The following is a 23,537-nucleotide window of genomic DNA, read 5'->3' on the forward strand; positions in this document are numbered from 1 at the left end:
CAAGCACTGGGGCAAGGAAAACCCCCAGAATATGGCAGTCTGGCAGGGAAATCAGCTCAGAGGGCTTCTGATGGGATCTACAGTGATGCCTCTTGGGCATCCTCTCCTGCCCTCCAGAGCCTACAGGGTCAGCATGGATGCTTTAAGTCCATGCTACGCCCAGCAACATGGGCCGAAAACATGCGGAGCTTCTGTTGCTGCTTCACGTGTCCCAGTCCAGCCTCGCAGTGTAAACACAGACTTTGACCCTCGGTGATCTGGCTTGAAAGAGGCATCAGCAGGCAAAGAAAATGTCACTTCAGAATTAAAACTCCTCCTGAATTAGAGGAGCTGTTCCAAAAAGCTATAGAAAGCTGTCGTGATGGAAAAATGAGTGTATGAAGGACCCACCCTGCAGAACAGGCAGGGAAAAAATAGATCACAATGTATTCAGGGCTCAGACAAGACCACACTTGCCTGCAAAAATAAAGCCTTGCATTTGACACATTGCTTACATATTAATTAGTTTGATCAGCTTGCCTGGGTGTGTTAACATGAGTGAGAGCTCGTGTCTGTACAGTGATGAGCTGTTAAAACTTCCCAAATAGAGCTACAAATAATGGCAGACTGAGATCTTCCCTTTGACCAGAGCCTTTCTGCTATTTCCCTAGTGCTTTTCCACTCATATTTTTCTATTTTACTTGACTGAGTCTCCGAGGTACCATTTCTTCCCCAGCACAGAACCAGAGACCCACAGGAGCAAGAGAAGTGGCTTCTGCACGGGAACCGTCACCCCCCGGAGCACAAAGACAAGAAATGGAAAATGAGGAAAACGCTATTTTCTTCACTCTATCCCCTTCCCTCCCAGCTTCTCCGGGATGGCTGAAGGGGCTGCAGCCGCCGCAGAGGCTGGAGTCAACGTCGCCCCTTTAACGGCGGCGCCGCAGCCTGACATCAGCGAGCTGGGGAGTCTGGGGAGGGCTGGGAGCTGCTGCTCCAGGAGTGGTGCCAACACATCCCTGTTTCCCTGCCTCTTCCCTCTCTTGTTTGTGCCTTTTAACACGCCGCATATGTATCCGTGCCTGCCAGTGGATGTCTGCAGGGTTTACATTAACCAACTCAAGCTGAAGTTGGTAAACAGCTATTAAAGTTTTGCTCTTCATGTCTCCAAGGGTGTCATTTCTGGATTCGCATCCTTTGACTTCCTACGGGCTGTTCCCTTGTTTGCAGCCCAAATAGATCTTCTTCCCGCTTAGCTATGCAGACAAGAGGGGTTTGGGTTGGTTTGTGCCTGGCACGGGGAAGGGAATGAATCTCCTGTGGCTTAGTAGGGAGTGTTCATGTTTTACCTGTTTCCTCGACAGGAGGGAATCAGGCTCAAAACCTGGAACTTCAGTGTTTAAAGTTCTCACTCCTGAGCAGAGTCCGCAGCTAAAGCTGCTCTTTTGCCCTAGGACAAAATGCTGAACCCAGCAATTCCTCAGTTCTGCAGGAGGCTGCAAACTAGGTCTTGATTTTATTCGGACTGTCACAACTCAAAAGTTTCTTGGAAACCAGATTCCCATCCCAAACGCTGCGCAGCACTGAGCGGAGAAGCCAAAAGCAAGTCCCGAGCGCCGTTCCCAGCTGCAGCACCACCACTAAAGCTATTTATCCCCGCACAGGTTTTTTTTCACACGTTCTTGCCTTCTGTTTTTGCTGGAGCCTCCGACCCTATTGAGAGGCAAATGTTAGCCATCTGGCAAAGCAGGCTGTAGGGGGAAAAAAAAAAAGAGAGAAAACACAATGTGCATGGGCACACACACACACACAAAACTCTGGAGATTAGGGAAGACAAAAACTTCGCTGAATGCCGCGGCTTTTGCTGGAGCGCACGGGCAGCCCCGCGGCGGGAGAGGAGGGAGCGGCGGGCGGGCGGCGGCGGGGAGGACGGCTCCAATGCAGGCAGGTCTGCCTGCGTGCCTGTGGGGATGTGGGGAACGGTTGCAGGCAGGGGAAGGCGTGACCTGCATGGAAAATGCCAGACAACTCCAGACGCACACACACATAGGCGCGCACACGCTCGCAAATCTCCGGACAGAGATAAGGCGGACGGCGGAGCGTTTGGAAGGAGGCAAAGACGTCCCCCGCAAACCAACCGGCAATCTTCCACGCCAAACCCACCGGCAAACCCTCCCGGCAGCAAAATGAGGTGAGTACCTCCGCGACGGGCTGACCCTGGGGTCCCGCACACTGTGGTCTCGGGGCACGGCCGGGCAGGGGGGCCGTTCTCTCTGATGACGGTAGCTTCAGTTTCCCCATCTGCCAGTGAACGAGGCGTTGCTCATGCCTCAGCTTCGTGCTGCAGCCCGGCTTGCGTGCCGGCATCCCGGCAGAGCCAAAGGGAAACTCGGGTGACGGGCATGCAGCCCGGGCGTACCGCTCTGCCATGGTCCATGGGCGAAAGGTGCGAGCGAGGCTGGACGTGCTGCATGGGCTGCAGGTTTCTGCGCACGCCACAGTCGTTTATCACTTTTACGTGAGGTTAAGACTTTCCTGGCATGGAAAAGAAGTTTGATGTTGTTTTGCCTCCCCTGTTTAAAGGGAAAGCAAAGAGTTGCACCGGCAAACGGCCCATTCAAGTCAAGGCGGTGATGCCCATTTACACCAGCTGAGCATCCAGCCCCGTGCATGTACTCTGACCAGCGGAGAAACAGATTTTCCCTTCACACATTTTTGTGGTTTCAGACAAGCTGTCAGAAAAAGGCATGTTCAACCTCACTCTGCTTGAAAGAAAAATCGATCCAAATTTCTCAGCTCCCATTAACTTTGCTTTGTAATGAAGAACTGGGAAAAGTGATGGCACTACACAAATGAGCCCCAGAAATCTACTGCCCTGGTTTTGAAAGAGCACAGACAGGTTAAAAATAATCCACTTATATAGCTTCAATTTCCTCACCAGCAGACCTAAATCAAGCCCTGATTTTGAAACCGGGTGTACGTGTACATGAGAGTAGTTCCAGCGCCTGTAATACACACCTACAAGCCTTTGCCAGGCCTTAGTACCTATTTTAGAAAGCGGAAATTTTTGCCTCTAATGGCTCTAATTTCCTGCATGTTTCTTTTCCTTTGTGCACTCCACTGGATGTAAAGAGCCTGAGGTCTGCTCCTCTTTCTGGGTCCCATGCAATGGCACAGGCTTTTGTGTTTGCACCTCCAGCACAGGTGGTGTTCTCCCCTTGCACAGAGAAATACTCAGTTTATGCTCACTTTCGTCCCTAAATGGAGCTTGAGGCTGGTGGAAGGTCAGCTGGACTGCCACTGATTTACCTGTCCTCTCTGCCCTCCTCTGGGACAAACAAGTTGGTAACAAGTTGGGACAAACCCTTTAGGCTGAGATTTTTTTAAAAGCTGAGTTTGATGACAAAAGATCTCTAAGGATCTCAACCTCTGTGTGCTTCTCCATCTGGGGTGAGCGGTACCCGAAGAATTGAAGAGAAAAAGAAGAAAGGAAAAAAAAGCAAAAGGAAAAGAGAGCAAAAAGTGATGGGCAGGGCAGGGCAGGGCAGGGCAGGGCAGGGCAGGGCAGGGCAGGGCAGGGCAGGGCAGGGCAGGAAAGGAAAGGAAAGGAAAGGAAAGGAAAGGAAAGGAAAGGAAAGGAAAGGAAAGGAAAGGAAAGGAAAGGAAAGGAAAGGAAAGGAAAGGAAAGGAAAGGAAAGGAAAGGAAAGGAAAGGAAAGGAAAGGAAAGGAAAGGAAAGGAAAGGAAAGGAAAGGAAAGGAAAGGAAAGGAAAGGAAAGGAAAATAAGAAGGAAGAAGAAAAGGAGCGGAGAAGAGACGAGAAGACAGAAGAGAGGAGAAAAGAGAAGAGAAGAGAAGAGAAGAGAAGAGAAGAGAAGAGAAGAGAAGAGAAGAGAAGAGAAGAGAAGAGAAGAGAGAAGAGAAGAGAAGAGAAGAGAAGAGAAAGAGAAGAGAAGAGAAGAGAGAAGAGAAGAGAAGAGAAGAGAAGAGAAGAGAAGAGAAGAGAAGAGAAGAGAAGAGAAGAGAAGAGAAGAGAAGAGAAGAGAAGAGAAGAGAAGAGGAGAGAAGAGAGAGAAGAGAAGAGAAGAGAAGAGAAGAGAAGAGAAGAGAAGAGAAGAGAAGAGAAGAGAAGAGAAGAGAAGAGAAGAGAAGAGAAGAGAAGAGAAGAGAAGAGAAGAGGAGAGGAGAGGAGAGGAGAGGAGAGGAGAGGAGAGGAGAGAAGAGAGAAAAACAGAAAATAGTGGAGAGTAACATGCTGGGCTACACTGCTGGGGCCCCGGTCCATCCTTGCCCAGCTGCAAAGTCGTGTGCTGTTTATTGAGAGTCAACAATCGCAATTTGGCAGGATGAGGCTAAGCAGTAATAATAATAATGATACTTAGCAGTTATTGCCATGATGCTTTCATTAAACCTATTTAGAAAGCATCATTATTTTATTAAGCGTCCTTATGTTTATTCTTCCATTAAATGAATATTTGCCCATCAGAGCCCCATTAGTTAAAGGACGTGTTGCCAGCGGCTGCTGCTCCCAGAAGCGTGAGAAACACCGAGCTCCTGACGGCACCCGGAGCTGGCTGGGAGCTGTGGAGGTGCCTTTGCATCGCGCGTGGCACCTGCGTCACCCACCTTTCAAAGGAGCTTTCCCCTCCTGGGAGCCACGTGCAGCTCCCACCCTCACCTCCACCTCCCCGCGGCTTGGCAGGGGGTTTGCTCATGGTGACACGGTGCTGTACCTCCTCTCCCACCTTACACGACCCACTTGGGAAAAGAGACTGAGCCTCAACAGGTTTTGGCATTGCCAGAGTCTCATTTCATCTCCTCACATGTGTTTTCCAGGTACCCCCTGACCTGGTCCTTTTGTGCCTTCCTGCTCTGCCTGGCGGATGCAGTCGAGCTGACAGACATGTTTGGGGAGATCCAGTCTCCCAACTTCCCCGATTCCTATCCGAGCGACTCGGAAGTGACGTGGAACATCTCTGTGCCTGACGGATTTAAAATCAAGCTGTACTTCATGCATTTTGACTTGGAGTCATCCTACCTCTGTGAATACGACTATGTGAAGGTGAGCTGTGATATCACGGGGCAGATGGTGGGGTAGACAGCAGGCCTGTTTGGCCAGCTGAGAGAGGGTAGGGCTGGAAAAGCTGGGAACAAGCTTTTCCCCATTTGGGGAATGTTTTTCCCCATTTATTGGGCACAGGAGTTGTCAGTCCAGTGGACAATGGGGGGAGCACAGGTAAGCTGACAACATCCGTTGGTCTAACGGTGAGTGGGACACCAGAGCTTACCCACAGAGGACCAGATTTCTGAAAGTATTTGGGCACCTAATTCTCATTGGACCCAATGAGATTTACACACCTAGGGGCTGATGAAACCCTTGTGGCAAAACCCCCAGTGCCACTCTGATGCCAGCCGCACACAAGGAGGACCCCTGAGCTGGGCACCCTTTGCCAGACCATGGCCATGGGTGCACCTTGCAGCCAGCCTGGATCCCTGGCTGTGGCTTGCAGGCTCTTGGGACACCCTGTCCAGCCCTCAGGGAAACAAAAGGGAAAGGTTAGACCTGAGCTTGAGGCTCAAGTTAGGGTCTGCAAGCAGAGCCTCCCCCAAGCCGCAGGGCACAGACCCAAAGGCTCCCCTGGGTTCAATGCAAACCCATTTCACATCTGAGATAAAATTTCAGGGCCACTGCTAGCAAATACCTGCAGCACAAACAAGCTATGGAGGTTCCCAGGGAGCTGTCACAGCCAAAACCACAAAAGATTTCAGTCTGCTTCATTGCCGGGCAGTAACCCATCAGAAACTGCGGTGGGCCACACACTGCAGTGCCACAGAGCATCCTTGCCTCTTGCACCACAGGTCTCTCCAAGCAGGGCTCTCCTTCACATCCAGGAGGCTGGGTTCTCCCTATCTTTGAACTTGGTCGGGTTTGGTGCTTTCTAGCAGACCAGCAGTAGCAAGCAGGTGCTTTCTAGTTTGCCTGGCTGAACATGCCTTACCCCACCACCAGGCACAAGCCTCACCCTGCCCCTCCGCACAGAGGCAGGTGGAGGTTGCACCCAGGTCTGGAACAGCAGAACTCAGCCCTGGTGCTAGCTGCCAGCTAATTGAAATTATTATTTTATTCTTGCCCTAAGAAAGCAAAGCAAACATTTGTGGTTTTTTTTCCTCTAGGATCTGTTGTTCACTGCTTTAATTTCCCCTTTGTGTTGGCACTCATTCTGCTACTAACAGCTCTCATTGAGGTTTGATTAGTTCTTTCTGCTTCTCCTGGATCTTCTCCAAGCACAAGGGCCAGGGACATATATAGAGATATATTGCTTTAAAAACCCAATAAGCTCAAGGAGCGGATTTCTTGGAAACTTTCCCCATTCCAAGCTTTACCCCTCCTCCCGCCCTTCACCCCCTGCTCATTTTTCCTTTTTCATAAGACTCCCTGTTATTTGGCCATGGTGCCAACTTGGCACCATAGCTCTCCCTGCCGCTGGATTTCCATAAGAAGGCGATATTTTTCACAGGGATTTAGATCTCAGCTGTATAAATTTGCTTGGGGCTGTAACTCAGCTTGCGGAGCCTCCACCACAGAATTACATTTCAAAAGTGCTGAAAATGGATAGATTACGGGAGATCCGTAGGCTATTCTGCTGAGTAGGGGTGCAATCTTGATGCTGCTGAACTACCAGCTAAGAAAATGTTAAGGAGAGCAGCAAATTACTCCATGGCTATTTTCCTCCTTGGGTCTGTGTGCCCAGCCCTGTCTGCATCAGTGCAAGATGTAAAAACAGCATCAGCCCGCTCTTTGACAGAGGCCAACAGTGCATGGCTATGGAACATAATTATAGACCCAACACATATAGGTGCTTCTCTGTAATACTCTGCCAGTCCCGCTGAAGATGCTCAGAAAGCCACAGGTGGTATCTTTGCGTTCAATGACTCTCAACGGATTCCCCCTCCATGAACTTGTACCATTGCTTTCTGAACTCATGGGTGACTTGAATCTCTGCAGCATCCTGTGGCAGAGAGTTGCACAGGTTAAACCTATACGTAATACGCCTCTCTGTGTGTGTGTGAAGAAACACCTTCTTGTTTGTTCTGACCATGGCTCTCCATCAGGGTCTTCATCATCTTGACTGCCATAAGAAGGAGGTCAAAATGGGGGCTGAACAACCCCAATGCAAGGTGGCCACCCAGCCCAGGACAGGCAGAAAGCCGCCATGCCCCAGCCCTTGCTTTCCAACCTCCTTGGCTGCCCACGCGCCCAAGCTCTCGAGCGGTGTAGAAAGTCACCCTGAGTGGCAAGCTCACGGCGAGCCGAGCTGTAAACTCGCGCAGATCTCTGCCTTCGGGGTGGTCTTCAGAAGGGAACAGTTTCCAGAGCTCTGAAACAATGGCTAATTAAAACAATAGCTGTTTATTTATATACATACACATATATGCGGGCGTGTGTGTATATATATAAAAAGAACATGGCTCCTAAAGAAACACTGACAGGCCAGGAGGCTTGTTTGTGCAAACGGGGATGGCAGAGAGGGGGAGTGGTACTTCAGTAAGAAAGTGAGCAAGGAGGACAGGAGGATATCCAAAATACCCACCCAAAGAAGCCCCATGCGGGTAGGAAACACCAGCCACACGCTGCCTCGGGAAGCCGAGCTCCGGGCCCCAGCACGTCGGAGACAGCCTCTCCCCGGGTTTTGGATGGCCGCCCTCAGCCTCCTGCCAGGTCCAGGGGGATGGGGAAGGAGCAGCCATCCACGCTGGGCTTTCGGCTCCTGCCCCCCGCTGTGCTCCTCGGCTCATCACTGTCCCCAGGGAGCTGATTTGGGGGTTCCTCATTTGCAGGGGGTCTCAACATGGTTTGCCCAGCTCCTTTCTGGGGTCACCCAGCACTGAGCACTTTTGCACACAAGTCTTCAGCCCTGGCCCGGGGCACCCCAAAAGCTACGGCCGTGACCAGGAAATCAGGTTAAGTGACTTGACTGGTGTCACTGAGGAGCACTGTGGCAGAGGCAGGGAGATGAAATCCCAGTGGAGGGCCAGAGATGGGAGATGAGATCCTGACTTCTGAGGGGCCTTCACGAATAAATCCCTGAGCTTATTAGGGAGATCTGAGCCTGGGGTCCTGTCCATGAGGTTTTGCACATCGCTCGGTCAAGTCCTGGAATGAAATCAGCCCCTGAGGGCTTGGCAGCCAGCTTGGGACCAGCTCCTTGACTGAAGTGAAGATGGGGCCTGTGGTGAGAGGATTTCCCCCCAGTCAGCCCATGGCAAGTCCTTGCTGGCTCACGGTCCTTGTGGGGTTACATCTCTTCACCCCAATCCCTACCTCTGAGTCCTGATTCAGGATGGCACATGCATGAGACCTGGCAGGTTTCAGCATATGCCACAGGGCTTTCCCTTGACTTCTTCAAGCCCAGGGGACATCTGTGATGGGTGTCTCCAACTGTGCATGGGGGCAGGAGGGCAGAGGAGTCCGTGACACTTTGTGGGTCCAGTGGGTTCCATCTCCCCTGACACAACCAAAGTCTCCCTTAGATGCAGCTCTTCATGTTGCATTCAGACTTCTGCCCACGTGTGGCACTTGGGACACTTTTTCTGCAGCTGCTATTCACACTTGTGTCCCCAGGAAGGATCTGTGCCATTGGGTGCTCACCCAGGCAGGACTCCTATTAACCCCATGTGTGGGTGCCCAGGAGCTGGCCAGGCATCTCAGGCCAAACCAGTGGCTGTAAATAAATTTGCTCGAGGGTGGCCAGGGGTTCAACCAAGCACAGGAGGCAGTTTTTGCTGGCCCCGGTAAGGGGCTGGTGAGGGGAAAACAGGGGTATGGGCCAAGCTGGGGAGGCAGGGCTGCAGGCACAGCATCAGCTAGTGCCACCACCCCGGGAAGCAGCACTCGGGGAGGGGAGGAGGATTGTGAAAAATTTGCGATGTGACGGAGCTGCGTCCCCCTGAGGTTTGGCACAGCGTTTAGGGTGCACAGCAAATCAGCTTTTCACGCAGCGTCCTGGGCTCGCAGTGTGCCATCCCCTCCCGCGGGCGATTCGCATGGGGCGGGCTGCGTGCTGCACCGTGCCGAGCACTCGGCGGCAGTGTCCCTGGGGACACCCTCGGTGCTCTGGCACTGGCAGGGGCCATGCAGGGCCGGGAAAGGAGCTCGATGCTATGTTCAGAGCAGTGCATGCCCAGCCTGGGGCTGCAAGAAGGGTGCACGGGACCCATGTACACCTTCCTCTGCTCAAAGGAGGAGGAAAAAGCACAAATCAGGGCTTGGCATGAACTGCGGGGGCAGGAGAAGAGCATCTTCTTTTGGTGCTGTCGGCCGACCTCAGCCAGGGGGTAATCCATGCCCCGGGGCTGTGGGGTCCCAAGAGGAGCACTTCAAATCCCGGGAGGCAGCTGGGAGGAAGGGAGAGCCCAGGGCTTTGCTGCACGCCTTTCCTATCCTGTTGGCTCTGCACAGAGGAGTCTGGTGGCACCAGCCACCCACTGCACCACTGGGGACCGCAGTCACCCCCCGTGCAGGGGAAGGAGGACCAGGCATGGGAGCCAGCCAGCAGCTCCATCAGCACCCCAGCATTCTGCCTGGGCTCTCCTTGCATGCCCAGCCCCCCCCAAGGAAGAGGCCTGGACCAGAAATAGGGCATGTGGGTGCAGCAACCCACGGCGGGGGGCAGTCTCCAGACGCCAAGCCAAGTCCACAGCAGGGGAAACCAGCCATCATTCCCTTTCCCGCATGGCACGGCTGCCATGTATGTTCCCATGGAAATTCAGGTGCATGTTTGCACACAAAAGGACCCTTAACCTATATCAGGGAGAGGATGCATGCATGTTGGGGAGAGGATCTCCAGGAGACTTAGGTGGAGGCTCCTGCTGGGGCTGTCCCATCCCTGCCTCATTTCCAACAGTCAGCAGCAGCAGCAGCATCAGTCATTTTGCAAAAAACCCCCGTTCATCTGGGTGTTGCCTTCTTGCGTGCACTCTAACTGCAAGGCGGCTCGGCAGGGGCTGTTTCATGCCCTTCCCTGTCTCTGAGCGTCTCCTCCCCATGTCATGTTCCCAGTGTCTTCAGCCCAGCGCTGCGATTTCTCTGCCTAATGAGCCATTTATATATATTACAAGTGGTATGTTTGGCCTTCATCAGTCCAATTAGTGCATTCCTGGAGGGCTGGCGGGGGGGGGTGGCGGCTGCGTTTCCGTATTGCCGGCTGCCTGCTCCTCTCCAGCGGCAAACACTGAACCGCCGGGCCAAATTCCCCTTGGTGTTTGTGGCATTTCGTTAACCCGCCTGCTGCAGGAGGCATCTCCGGAGCATCGCTGCTCCGGCATCCCCAGCAGCCCATGCCCTGGGGCAGCGTTTCTTTGCTGCCGAGCCAGGGCACCCCAGCTCCTGCCTCCTGCCCCAACGAGGGAAATCAATATGGGCAGAGAGGGGGCCACGTGGTTTGGGTCAGCATTTCTCTTAGCCACAGCCCAAGCCAAAATGCAGGGGGACAAAGCCACAGCCAGGGAGGGACCCCCATCTGCCTCCATCCAGAGGGGCAGAAATCTTAAGGAGGGAATGAGGAGGCAAGCAGAAACAAGGAAGACGGCAGGAGGCAGTGGCAAGGGTAAATTTAAGGCACGAGAGTGCCGCTATATTTTATTTTTCAAAGGAGGATACTTTCAGCGTATTTTTATAGGGAATTTCTCTGCGGCAATTGATATTTCCCTCAGGGACACATCTTCTCTAGTGAAAACGTCGACATCGTGACCCGAGAGGGAGAAACTCCAAACAAACAACCAGGATTTAATTACCAGCCTGCTCGCTGGATGTAAATGATCTATGAAAAAGTATACAGTCCTCAGCAGAAGAAGCAAATATTAACCAGGGATGATGACCTCTCTGTTTAGTTTACTGCTGGAGGGCTGTCTCTGCTCCCTGTAGCTCGGGGCATGGGACCCGTCACAGATAAGGGACCGTGGATACCTTCAGCGAGGAGAGCACGGCTCTCCCGGGCCTCATCCTGCCACTCCAGGGCTGTATCCAGGGATGCTGGGGCGGCGTTGGGGCTGGCCCCGTGGCGGGAGCATCCTTGGGCCGAGACACGGGGCACCGGTGAGGTTTTCCTGCGCTTCGGTGATGCTGTGCTGTCGGTTGTGCACCGGCCGGGGCTGGAGGAGAGGGATGGGAGCTCACACGGTGGCTCGTGTGTCCCTGTAGAGGTGACAGCCACCAGCCCCACACAGAGGAGCTGGCTGGAAATTGCTCCTTCCCAGGGCAATTCTTAAGCTTCCTTCTTAAGTTTTCCTTTAGAAAAAGCAGTTTCTGCAGAAAAGGCTGCGTGCCGCACGCTTGCGCAGTCAAGTCTGTGTATCGGGGCCGAAATGCCGTTTTCCTTCGCTTTTGGTGATGGCACTCCCGTTTTTCAGTCTGAAACACTATTTCATTTCAAAACAATCTTTCTTTGAGATTTAAAAGAGATTCTAAAGCACCACAATATATTTCAAAACGATTGAAACCAGATGGATCCCAAATTACTTGTTTTCCTTTTTTTTTTTCAGAATGCTGTTTCACAAAAAGAAAATAAAATTCATTTGGATTTTTGTCCCAATGCGGAGCGCGTGTTTTTTCTCCAATTTCTCAAAATTTATCATCGGAAAGTCTCTCTCTTTTCTGGCCAGCTCCAGCTTGTATGAGAGGATGGAAAATATCTGGAGGCAATGTCAAGGCATGCTGAGTTGCCATTTCCACGTTGGCTTTCCCTGGTGTGAGCGAGTTTCCGCCTGCTTGTTCAGCCCTGGGAAATTTCCCTTTCAGCCCCCGGCCGTCCCTGGCCGAAACATTCCGAGGGTCTCCAGGAGATGGGGACGCAGCCGGAGGAGGGTCTTGCCTCGCCAAGGCCACGCAAGCCGAGGACGGCATTGCAACACCTCCGGGACCCCGTGGGTCCCCGAGCAGGCGGCTCTTTTCCCCTGGCATGGGCTGGGGAGCTGCACGCTTCATCACGGCCTCAATAGCTTTGGCTTGGCATGACAGCAGGAGCTGGCGTGGTGGTGTTCATCACATTCCTCAGCCGCGGGGTTATTCATATTCAAATCTCCTGGGGGAAAACAGGCAGGGTGTTGGGAACGAGCTGGGAGAGCTTGTGGTTGTGACAGGGGCTGGGAGTGGGATTTGCAGAAGGAGATGGGGACAATGCTGAAATGGTCCTGGGGAAAACGGCGAGGAAGAATGAAGGAAGGGGGTTTCCATGGAACACTGGAGGGTTTTCCACAGGGATTACAGTGCTTGAAGGCACGGGCATGGCTGTGCTTTAAAGGGATGCACGTAGCAGCTAGTGAGCATGCTGACGTGACAACAGGGCACATTGGCCAGTTGGTCCCCTCCTGTAGCCCTCTGGGCATGTGGCTCTGTGTCCAAACAGTGCCTGGTACTGCAGGTTTGGAACCAGACAAGAATCCTGGGTGGCAGAGACAAGACCAAGCTTGTCCAAGCCAGCCCAGGGGACAGAAACACCATCCAAATTAAGGCTGCTGCATTGACCTGATGCAAAACCGATGGGCACGGGCTCCTCTGGGGTGCCAGGGCCCTTCCAGCAGCACAGCCCTCACAGAGATGCTGCTGCCTGGATCAGCATTTGGGCTGAGGGAGGAGGCGAGGGGGAGCATCTCAGGTACTGACAGCTCTGAGTGGGAACGACATGGCCCAGGGCTGATTTTCACACCCCTTCTTCGGCGCCACCTGCCCACGTCCTCACCCTACCTCCCAAACAGGCTCCTTCCCTGCATCCTCCCCTTCCACCCCCCAGCTCCTCCCTACATCCCAGATGCTACCTGCTCTCTCAGCATCTGCTTCAGAGGCTGACCACAGGCAGGAGCGGGCAGACCTGAGTCCCTGTGTTCATTTTGGAGAAACCATTTAATTGCTTTACTGCAGTAACGGCATCTCAGAAAGCCGGAGCAGTGGGAGTCAGACCTGCCATGCTCTGCGCATCCCCAGGGTCACGCTTGGCTGCAGAAGGTGAGGTGAATGCAGCGGGAATGGATGGAAATTGATTTTTAGGGCCAAGGCAGCTCAGGGCTGAGCAGGACACAGCACCCAGGGGTGCAGAGGTGCATCCTTAGGCTGTGGCCATCAGAGGCTGCCAGATGGACAGCCTGCCCCACAGAAACACTGCTGAGCCCTGGCAGGGGACAGGGGACAGGGGCAAGCGCGGGCAGAAATGCGAACTCTCAGGTGCAGATCAAGACTCCATGCCCAGCCTGACCTCCCCTAGGAAAGCACCATGGGCTCTCCAGGCTTGCAGACACCCTAGCCATGCCGAGCGCTCACCCATTCTTTCTGCTAACAGATTGAAGCTGAGGATCAGGAGCTGGCAACCTTCTGTGGCAGGGAGACAACAGACACAGAGCAGGCTCCCGGCCAGCAAGTGATCCTGTCCCCAGGGCCCTACATGGGGCTTACGTTCAGGTCCGATTTCTCCAACGAAGAACGCTTCACCGGCTTCGACGCCCATTACACCGCCGTGGGTAAGCAGTGGTTAAGCCTGCAGGACCAGCTTGCTACGGTAGCATAACAAATTTGCTAGGATCACATCCCAGGCCAGCCTTGGGGACCCTAGCAAGAGAAGTCCTTGTGTGCAGCCCTTGGGCCATATGGAACTCACTGGGTGCTCATGTGACCCACCACACGGGACAACAAATTTCTCAGTGTTGTGGCAAATGTCCCCACGAGGAGTGATGGGGGGGGGACGGTAGGGTGACCTCCCTTCCTTGTTATCTTCACCCTAGATGTGGACGAGTGCCTGGAGAAAAGCGACGAGGAGCTGGCGTGTGACCACTACTGCCACAACTACATTGGCGGGTACTACTGCTCCTGCAGGTTTGGCTACATCCTCCACTCCGACAACAGGACCTGCAAAGGTACCACCTAGGCACAGCTCGGACGTGGGGATGGTCGCACAGAGGGGTCCCTGAGCAGGCAACAGACCTACCAAAAACAGGCAAAACTGCCCTCTCTTGCTGCCAGGAGGAACAAGGTTCCCCTTGCCCTACAAACCAAAAGCCTGGGACTGGAGAGTGCCCAAGGCCTGCAGTCCTCTTGCATGGAAAGGAGATGTGGTTTCTCCATCTGAGCCCTATAGACCTCCTCACGTCAGAGAAATTAAAAGATTTAGCCTCTGCTCTGAATCTGCATCATGTAGATTAGCTGGGATTAGCTCTCAGGACCTCTATGCCACAGGCATATTTGGAGGTTAGCTGTGAGAGGTTCTCCTCACATGGACCCATATTCGGGGTCCATGGACCCACCCAGCAGATCCCACTCCACTGGGAGGGCTCCTGAGCATGGTCAGGGCTGGGATGTGGCTAGCGGGGTGCTGAGCGAGCCACGGCTGTGTTTCAGTGGAGTGCAGCGACAACCTCTACACCCAGAGGAGCGGGGTGGTCGCCAGCGCTGACTTCCCCAGACCCTACCCCAAGAGCTCAGACTGCCTGTACCGCATCGAGCTGGAGGAGGGTTTCTTCATCACCCTGAGCTTCGAGGACAGCTTCGATGTGGAAGACCACCCCGAGGTGACCTGTCCTTATGACTACATCAAGGTGAGCTGGGCTCTCCACACTCCTCTTGTCCCGCTCTCCTGTTGTTTCCCCGGTGCCCTGGTGATGGGACCAAAATTGCCCTGGTCTAAATGGGGATGATGAAGCCAGAGGAGCCCTGTGCTCAGTTGAACCCATGTCTCTTGCTACATCTGATTTTGACCTTCTCAGCCAATAGTGACCCTCTTTCAGTTCACATCCCCCCAACACATGGTGCTTAAGCCCCACTGACCCCACCGTAGCCCCATCCATTAGCCTCAGGGTGAAGCAATCCTCAGGGATCGAAGATCCCCCTCAAGCCACCCGCTCTTCTTTGCCTCGGCAGATCAAAGCTGGCCATAGGGAGTTTGGCCCTTTCTGTGGAGAGAAGTCCCCGGGACGCATTGAAACCCAAACCAACAGTGTGCAGATCCTCTTCCACAGTGACAACTCCGGAGAGAACAGGGGCTGGAAGCTGTCGTACACAGCAATTGGTAACTCCTGCTGCTTTCCCCTGTTTGCTGGGCTTGGGCAACGGGAAGGGCTTTATAAACCCTGCAGGTGGAGGTGATGAGTTTGGTGGTCCATGATCCTGTCCCCAGAAAGGGTCTGTTCCAGAAATCACAAGAAGAGAGGAATAAAATAATACGGAGCCCTCCCTTCAAAGGGTGCTTTTTTCCCCTATGCCAGGTGGGCCCTGAAACAAGACCACATTGCAAAGCAGAACAGTTTTGGGCAGGATAATTGCACGGGCTACTGTTATTAGCTCCCAGCCTTGTAATGCCCAAAGCCAGGGACAGCCCAGGACTGGGGGAAAGACCTCGAGCCTCCACTCCTTCTAGGAGAAGGGCCTGACTGAGCCGTGCCAGTGTAGGCTAATAGGAAGAGGAGGGCAGGAATGCTCAGACCCTCCTACCGGGACTGGGTGGCAGGGCTGGGACTCTTAATTTCCTCCATTTATTCAGCTGAGTTTTGTTTTGCTTCATTTGTTTTTTATTCAAAGGAAACCCATGCCCACTGGTGCAACCACCGATCAATGGGAAAATCGAGCCTTCCCAAGCCAAGTACACCTTCAAAGACCAGGTTGTCATCAGCTGCAACACTGGATACAAAGTACTGAAGGTATGGAGTGACAGTGTGGGGTTGGGCACCTGGGTAGGAAAGGGGGGATCCTTCCTCCCAAAACCGCTGCATCTCTGTTTGGGAGAGCGAACACAACCCACACACCATCCTTACCCCCTTCCCAGGGGCAGGGACAAAGCCTCCTCTGAGAGCCACCAACTTTCCTTCCCAAAGATGCAGAGGAAAAGAGGAGATGGCACTTTCCCGAGCCACCCTCTCATCATCCCTCCAGAGCCAGCCAGCTCACAGGATGCCAGACTTGGCACCTCTGCCAGAGAAAAAGTCAGCAGAGCTGCCAGGGCTCTGTCTGCTCCCCACCTCGGTGGGCACTGGCTCAGCCTCCTGGGCAGCCCCGCAGAGGCCAGCCTCCACAGACCAGGCAGTCCTCCGGGACTTTGGGACAGCTTTGGCAAGTCAAGAGGGCTGGGGTTTTGGCTGGGGTTTCCTCTCCGGGAAACAGCTGAGAACCACGGGCAGCGTGGGTGACTCATGGGATGGCTGTCTTCCCTCCAAACCAGTAGCCCGCTTTGACTTCCGACATGGAGCGGGGTATTTCTCTGATCTCCTCCCAGACTCATCCTTCATGCAGAACTGCCTCCTTACCCAATCCAGCACCTAGAACAGGAATAAATGTCTCTAGTTCTTTTGCACTCAGCATGCCACTGAGCTGCTGGCAACAAGAAAACTCTTCAAGTTTTTCATTATGATTTTATTGCATTTTTTAGCTAGAAAAGTCCTCTTCCAGGGGGGTCTGGCTATATCTTGACTAAATCACCAAGAAATTGACTTTTTATGGAGAGACAAATTTCCTTGCTTTGTACATTGATGGTGCTTTTTTGCTGGCACCTTCTGCACAGGATAACCTGGAAAGCGACTCCTTCCAAATCGAATGTCTCAAGGACGGGACCTGGAGTAACAAGATCCCTACCTGCAAAAGTAAGGGCACCCTTCCCCACCCTGCCAATGTCCTTTTCCTGCTGAAATCATTTCATGCTAAAGGGAGCTGCCCTGCCAGAGCAGAGTTCCTTACTCAGAGGCACAAACCCAGCCAGAGAGACTACGTAACTCTGCAAAGCTCTTTTGGCTCGTTCTTGGATAACATAACGGGGCTTGCTCCAAATGCCACAGGCAGGAGGTTGGTGCTTTTATTTAGATTACTCATATAACTTGATTTGTGAGCCGCTTTGCTGTCTCCCTGTCAAAGAAAGAGCAACCCTGGCTCTTGAGAGCTGCCTCCATTGGATAAATCTGGGACAATTCGGGATAATCTGGTTCCTGGCCCAAATTTCCTTGCCAATGGGAAGGCTACTAAGACCCAGGGAATTAGAGAAGTCCCAGGTACTAGCCCAAACGGGGCGCTGCTCAGCTAAGTGAAAGGGGAGAGAAAAGTTGCCCAAATATTTACAAACCTCAAAATGGGAGAAAAGGGGAGAAGGAAGGAGATGCCATTTGAGAGAACGGGTGACAATTTGCATCATCTCTTCTTTCATCTAACCCAGCTCCTCTCTCAGCTCAGGCTTGGGAGATGTACAGGATAACACCTTTTCCCTTTCCCTCAAACACCCTCAGCCTTCGGGGGGGCTCTCATTGCTGCTCAGCCTGCTGTAAGGCTGGCCCAGAGAGGAGAAAAGTAGCAAACATGCTCAGAGAAGGTCCCAAGACCTTCCAGGAGAGGCAGGATGAGATGCTCCCAAGGGATGTTGGGATCCAGTCCCTCCCCATCTGGGCAGATCCTTTTTCTTTTAATTATACTGTGGATCTTACCTAAGGAGAGTGTTTCTGGAGTTTTAATTCATGTTTTCTCACTCAAAATGGAAAACGGGAGGCTCTCAGACCTGCTAAATAGATTCATATCTGAAAGGGCTCCTTAGAAAGTGTGGGGTTAGTGATGCCTCTGCTCTACCAAGGAACTCCCCACTCCTACCACTCCCACTACCACAGTCTCCCATTGATTTTATGCAGCTTGAGCAGAGATCAGATAAAAATTGGTGATGCCTAATAAAAAAAGAACAAAAATCTAGGTAAATATTTTTAACTCCAAAAAGTATTATTTTTTGGAGAAAATTGAAAAGATTACCTGCATTATTCCAACTGGCTGGAACTGGTCCCTTCTTGTGTGATATGACTCACTACACTAAATTTTTAAGACTTTTTTTGGAAAGCCAAGAAGCCCCTAAATGGGCAATTCAGGCCTCCAAACTGCAATGCCTCCCACCTCCCTCGGATGTCTGGAAGAGGCAGGGCATGAGCAAAAATGGTTTTAGAAAGTAATGCAGAAAATAGAAATCTTCTCAGCCAAGGTGGATAAAATCCAGCTTCGTGGCCTGGCGAGGCTAAACACAACCCCATGACGGCTTTGCCCAGCTGCTGTCCCCAGGTCGCCTTGGCCGAGCAGAGCGAGCGGGTCCCCGGCACGGCCGTGACTCCGCCGGCATCCGCAGCACCCTGGCACGGCTTGCCAGGCGCTCATTAACGATTTCTGGTGTTTTGGGGGCTGGGTTTCCTGCATGCCTCTCTCTGCTCGTCTGCTAATTGGGCTTTCTCTCTCTGCTCTCCTCCTTCCCCTCTGCTTTCGGTGCAGCTGCAGATAGAGCCGACAACCAGACAGAGGGAAGAGCCGGCTCGGAGCAAGTGGCCGCGTGAGGCTGGCGCCGGCCGCGCCGCCCCGACGGGCAGCCTGTCTCGATGCCCCTCTCTGATCTGTCCGGTACCCAGGGCAGGCCCCCTTTGCTCCTGGCCCGGCTGCCAAATCCATCTCCGTGGCTTGTCTAACCGGCATGGCACTCTTAACCCCCCTGCACCTGGTGCTTTCTTAACTGCGTCTCGAGCAAGGGGAAGGAAATTTGGAGTCAAGCCCCCCTTTCCCACTGCCGCGCCGCCCCATGGGAAGGGTGCCCGGGGACCGTGCACTGCTGCCAGCTCCCGGCACGTCCTCCGCATCCCTCCCTCTCTGCTCGGATGCCTCGGCCCAGCTCAGCTCCCCCTCCAAGGCGGCGGTTGCGCAAGGAGCACGGCATGGCCGCCTGGTTGTTTGTTTGTTCGTTTGGATTCAGGGTCCCGCTGCCCTTCCTCCCTGGCCCAGCATCGCAAATAAGAAACACTCCTTCCTCTCCTCTCTCCGAGCGTCCTGGTGCCTTTTAGACCCTCCAAGCAAGGAGGCCTGGAGGATGGGTTGGCGTCACCAGCCCTTTCCTGCAGGCACCAGCCCTAGCACCGGTGCAGGGGGATGGATGCTCCTCCGCCTTTGCTCCCCACTGCTGGCCCGGCGGAGGTGAGGACTGGCCAACCTCAGGCTGGTTGCAGCTGAAGGAGGTCAGAGCTCGGTGTCTGGCTCCATCCATGTCCCCAAGAACCCCGGGCATACACCCTGGACTCCCTGAGGCATTGGGGGCTTCACTGGGAGGATCTGGGATGTGGACCGAAGGCTTGGAGAGGAGGAAGAGGTGTGTTTTGGGAAGCTCGGTCCAGCTCTGGTCCTACAAAGGCAGAGATGCTAAATGGCCCCTTTCCCAAGGCAAAAGTCTGGGAAGGATCAAGACACAAACTCCCTCCACTCACCCTTTCAGCAGGACCCAGGACACTGGTGGAGCAACACCTCCATGCAAGAGCCCATTCTCCAGGCATCAGGCCTGCCCCGGGCCTGTGGGACACACAGGGAGGGGATGGGCTGGGCATGACAGTGGGTGCTGCCCTGCAGCCATAAACAAACCCAGAGCAGCTGTGCAAGCCAGGCTGGTCCCCCAACACCTATTCCCTCCTTCCTGCAAGCCCCAGGATTCCCCAGCACCTTATAAAGGTCCCATGATTGCTGGCACCGTGGCTCAGGAGCGCTGTGTGCCCAAGCACCACGGGAAGACAGCAGGAAAGCTCAGGCCAGCCAGGGACCCCCAGGGCTGGTGAGAGGAGGCTGTGTCCCTTCCTCTGTCCCTCTGCAAGCCACGGATACCCAGAGCTTCCACCCAACCTGGGTGCACCCACACACCCATCCCATCACCTGCTGTCTCTACAGAGGGATGGAGGGGACCTTGGTGAACAGTGAGCTGCAGCGTTTTGCCATAAACCAGGCTTTTTTCACCCAAGCATTTAGCTAACCCTGAGCATTGGTACATGTCCCTGGTGCCAGCTATTGTTTCTAGTGAATTCTCTGTTCGTTAGCTTGGGTTCACTGCGTGAGGAGTTAGGGGTCCTGTCCTTGCCCCCTTCCCACCCTGGAGCACATGCAGACCCACAGAGTTCACATCATCCGTGATGCACAGGACCTGCTTTCTCCAAAGTCACCTATCCCCTACTCAACCCTTCATCTAAAATGTGGCAGAACCCAGCTCCGCAGCACTGCATTTCCCAGCAGGATCAGACCCCGGTTCCTGTCCTCCCCTGGGGCAGGTTTCCCAGGACGGGGCAGGAGGAGGCTACACGGCATCACTCAAGCGTGCTGTGAAATGCCCACGCAGTGGGGAGCCACAGCTCCCACAGGGTGACTCCTGGCTTTGGCAGATGAACCACCTTGCAGTCTGGGGTCCTTCCTGGGGTAGGTGGCACAAGCCCAATCCAGGGGACAAGTTGGGGAGGAGAGGCTGGGCAGGGCACAGTGAGGGATGCTGAGGAGAAAGAGGACCATGGACAGGCCATGGGAAAGGGCAATGGCATCCTGGAAATCCTTCTCCCTCCACCAGACCTTGAGCCCACACCAGGGATGGGTGAAGCAGAGCCAAACCTGCCCATGTCCTGGGGGATGGAGCAGGTGGGATCTCACCCACATCTGCCAGCCTTCACCCTGCCTGCAGACCAGCCAAACCACGTTCTTAATGTCCCCCATCTCTTGCTGTCGCAGGACAGCCAGGACCTAGGGTTGCTCAGCCTGAGCTGAGGACCTCAGCACTGTTTGGTGAGCAAGACCCAGAAAAGGAGAGATGGGGCCATGCTCTCAGTGAAGCCTTGTGCATAGAGGAGCACCCCTGATGCATGGGGTGGATTAGTGAATCACTGCCTGCTTTTTCCTGCCCATTGCTAAGGGATGCAAAGACATACTCCGGGAGCATCTCCCAATGGCTCTCACGGACCAGTGCAGGTTTCTTCCCCTCCCAAAGATATAGCAGAGAGATCTTGCACTAATGAAGTGCTCAGGACGGGCTCCCAGCACCGGGGTCTCCACCAGGGTGAGTGTGTTAGCTGCACAGCCTGCGGGCAAGCCGTGCCACTGGCGTCCAGTGGTGCCAGACATGTGCCCTGTTTTTGCAGGGTGGCCATGGTGGGGACCAGGCTGCCTCCTGCTCCCATCTGAGGCCATGTCGGGCTGTGCCCCCTGCAGCGCCCTAGAGAAAGGGGATACAGGACTATACAGGTCCTTGCTCTGCCCCATAGGACCATCATCACATGCCAAAGCCCAAGCATTACCTGCTGGCTGGACACCCCAAGAAGCAGAGCTCAATCCCCACTTCTGTGTTGGCTTTCAGTTGCTGACTGCAAAGCGCCACCGGAGCTGGAGCATGGCTTTGTCACCTTCTCCTCCAGGAACAACCTCACCACCTACCGAGCAGCCATCCAGTACCACTGCCAGCACCCCTACTACCACATGGCCCCCAACAGCACCGGTGAGCGGTGGGGCTGGGCCGCGTCCCCACGGCACGGTGCGGGTGGGTACGTGGCCGTGCACATGTGCATTTGCAAGCGGGGGGAGCTTGGGATGGCTGCTCCGGGATGCTCTGCAAGCAGCAGGCTGTGGATGTAGCCTACACACACGGTACCCTGCGTCTGCACTGCCTGGATTGTCAGACTGGCCGCATCCTGCTCCACAATGAGGTAGGATGGAGTTAGCACTGCCTGGTGCTTTGTCCACGTATTTTGCAGCCTCGGCAGAGCAGTGTGGCTGCTCTCCTGCGCTCTGCCTTCTCACCCTGCCATCTGCTCCCTGCAGCATATGAAATTTTTTGTGTCTCTGTGAAAGAAGCTGCTGCTGGAGAGAGCACCAGGTCCGGCAGCCCCAGAAAGGGCTCCACAAGGCTCCCCATCCCAGCACCCAAATGTCCAGAGTAGCCAAAGCTGAACAAACAGCAGACTGGGTTTCCACCTTATCCCCCTGGTCCACAACCACAGAGACACCACAAGGTGTTTTGCCAAGCACCACAGGTCTCCACACCCTTCGGACCCAACTCTGGGCAGCAGAAGGGGTGTGCACACACCCCAGCCCTTCTTCCTCCTCCTCCCTCAGCAACCAAAGCCAAAGGATTTCCTCACATTCCTGCCTCCCTGTTCATATCCCCCTGCACACCCGCTGGCCCCGTGCATCTGGTCCCAGCATCCGGGATGCATTAGCAGAACGGGCACTGGCAGCATTAACGGGGTGGCAGCTCCCAGCCGAGGCTGAGGGCGCAGCACAGCCTTCCAGAAGGCAATGAAACTGAGGATGGTGGCATGTCCCCCGCTGGGGACAGGGCTGCCAGGGCCCCCCAGGGAATGGAGTACAGAGAACGTAAAAGGGAGGTCACCTCCTGCTCTGCAAAAGGGTTCAAAGGGTCCTGACAGCTGGGCGACATCTCGCTGCAAAAGGCACCCCCTCATGCCAGGGCGACAGCCCAGCTAATGCTTTGCTCTCTTCCAGGCACCTACACATGCGACGCATCGGGGGTATGGAGGAGCGAGGAGCTGGGGACCAAGCTGCCGTCCTGCCGACCAGGTACTAGTGCTGGGGCAGCTGGCTCCCATGGCAAGGGGTGCGGAGCAGGGATGTGCGGGGCAGGGCGATGCCTCCGTGCCTGACTTGAGCTGCTGCTTCCCTAGGCAGGGACCCTGCTCCCTGGTGACAATGCCATATTCCTTGGCTATACATATCCAACTGCTGCAACGTATGGCCGGGAGGGTGATGGGGACAGAGGCCTCCTGCTATCCCGGCTGGCCCAGATGGTCAGGGTGCAGTGATGGCACTGGGCAGCAGTGATGAGGACATGTCTCCCTGGCAGTATAGAGCAGGAGTGGGGTCACAGCCATGCCGGCTGTCAGGGCTCCCCAAGCTCCCCGTTCCAGCAGACTCCAGGAAACCAGCAGCCCCAGAGCAGAGCTCACTGGCCATGTTCAGCCCCAGGCATCACTGGAGATGGCTCCAGCCAAGGGCAGAACATTACCTGCCCAGCGCCACTGGCTGTCAGCTCCCATTAGCAGTGTGTCCATATGCAGGAGCAATTAGCATGTCTCCGAGCCTTGCAGAAAAACCCAGCTGTTTTGCAGGGAAGGAAAAGTCCCAAGCCTTTGAGCAGTGGCAAAACTTGTTTGCAGCCAACAAGTTTCCAGTCCAGGTGCCCACTCGGGATTAAACTAAAGTCCCTGGGACATTGGCTGGCCACAGCCAAGCATGGGGCCAGGTCTGGCTGTCAGGCTGGGAGGCTGGGGGCAGCCTCTGGTGCGGGTTGTGGTCAGATGTGCAGGGACGGCTCTCCGGAGAGGTGCAGGGATTCGGCTGCCGTGCAGCAGCTGCAGCTGCAACAACCCCGGGTTTCGGGAGCTGGCTCAGCCCCATGGAGGGTATCTGCTCTCCAGCCATGCTGAGCAACTGCAAGGCCAGAGGAGGGACCCCCTGAGATTCCCTGCAGCCCATGGAGCTCCAAGAGCAGGGCTGTGGCTGCTCTTGTTGTGGCAACTGCTCCCTGCATCTCTCCTTGATGTTTCAGCCTGAACTAATTTGAGCTGGGAGCATACAGGGACAACTTTTGGGGCCATAGCTGCTTTCATGGGCCATTTCCAGGCCTTCTGATTAGTGACAGAAGTCAGAGAGACTTCAGGAAAATGGAAAATCCCAGAGAGAGGGTGATGCTCTCCCGAGATCGGGATCTGCAGGCAGCAGCTGGCCAGCTGCTCTTCAGATCTTCCCCCGTCTCTCACGCCACCTCC

At 54.5% G+C, this 23,537-nt stretch overlaps 1 protein-coding gene across 1 annotated transcript in view; it reads left to right on the plus strand.

The window, feature by feature from the left end:
- The first annotated feature begins 1,523 nt into the window (after window positions 1-1,523).
- The window catches only part of LOC142085344 (mannan-binding lectin serine protease 1-like), a 28,014-nt gene continuing 6,000 nt past the window's right edge, over window positions 1,524-23,537 (plus strand). Inside the window, 11 exon segments of the mRNA XM_075157121.1 lie at window positions 1,524-1,960; window positions 1,962-2,170; window positions 4,815-5,040; window positions 13,310-13,487; window positions 13,749-13,880; window positions 14,362-14,558; window positions 14,881-15,028; window positions 15,538-15,656; window positions 16,514-16,592; window positions 21,110-21,247; window positions 22,255-22,329. Of these exon segments, the coding sequence (XP_075013222.1) occupies window positions 1,829-1,960; window positions 1,962-2,170; window positions 4,815-5,040; window positions 13,310-13,487; window positions 13,749-13,880; window positions 14,362-14,558; window positions 14,881-15,028; window positions 15,538-15,656; window positions 16,514-16,592; window positions 21,110-21,247; window positions 22,255-22,329 (1,633 nt within the window). The 5' untranslated portion in view covers window positions 1,524-1,828.

The sequence above is a fragment of the Calonectris borealis genome, chromosome 9, assembly GCF_964195595.1.
Source record: "Calonectris borealis chromosome 9, bCalBor7.hap1.2, whole genome shotgun sequence".
Taxonomy (NCBI): Eukaryota; Metazoa; Chordata; class Aves; order Procellariiformes; family Procellariidae; genus Calonectris; species Calonectris borealis.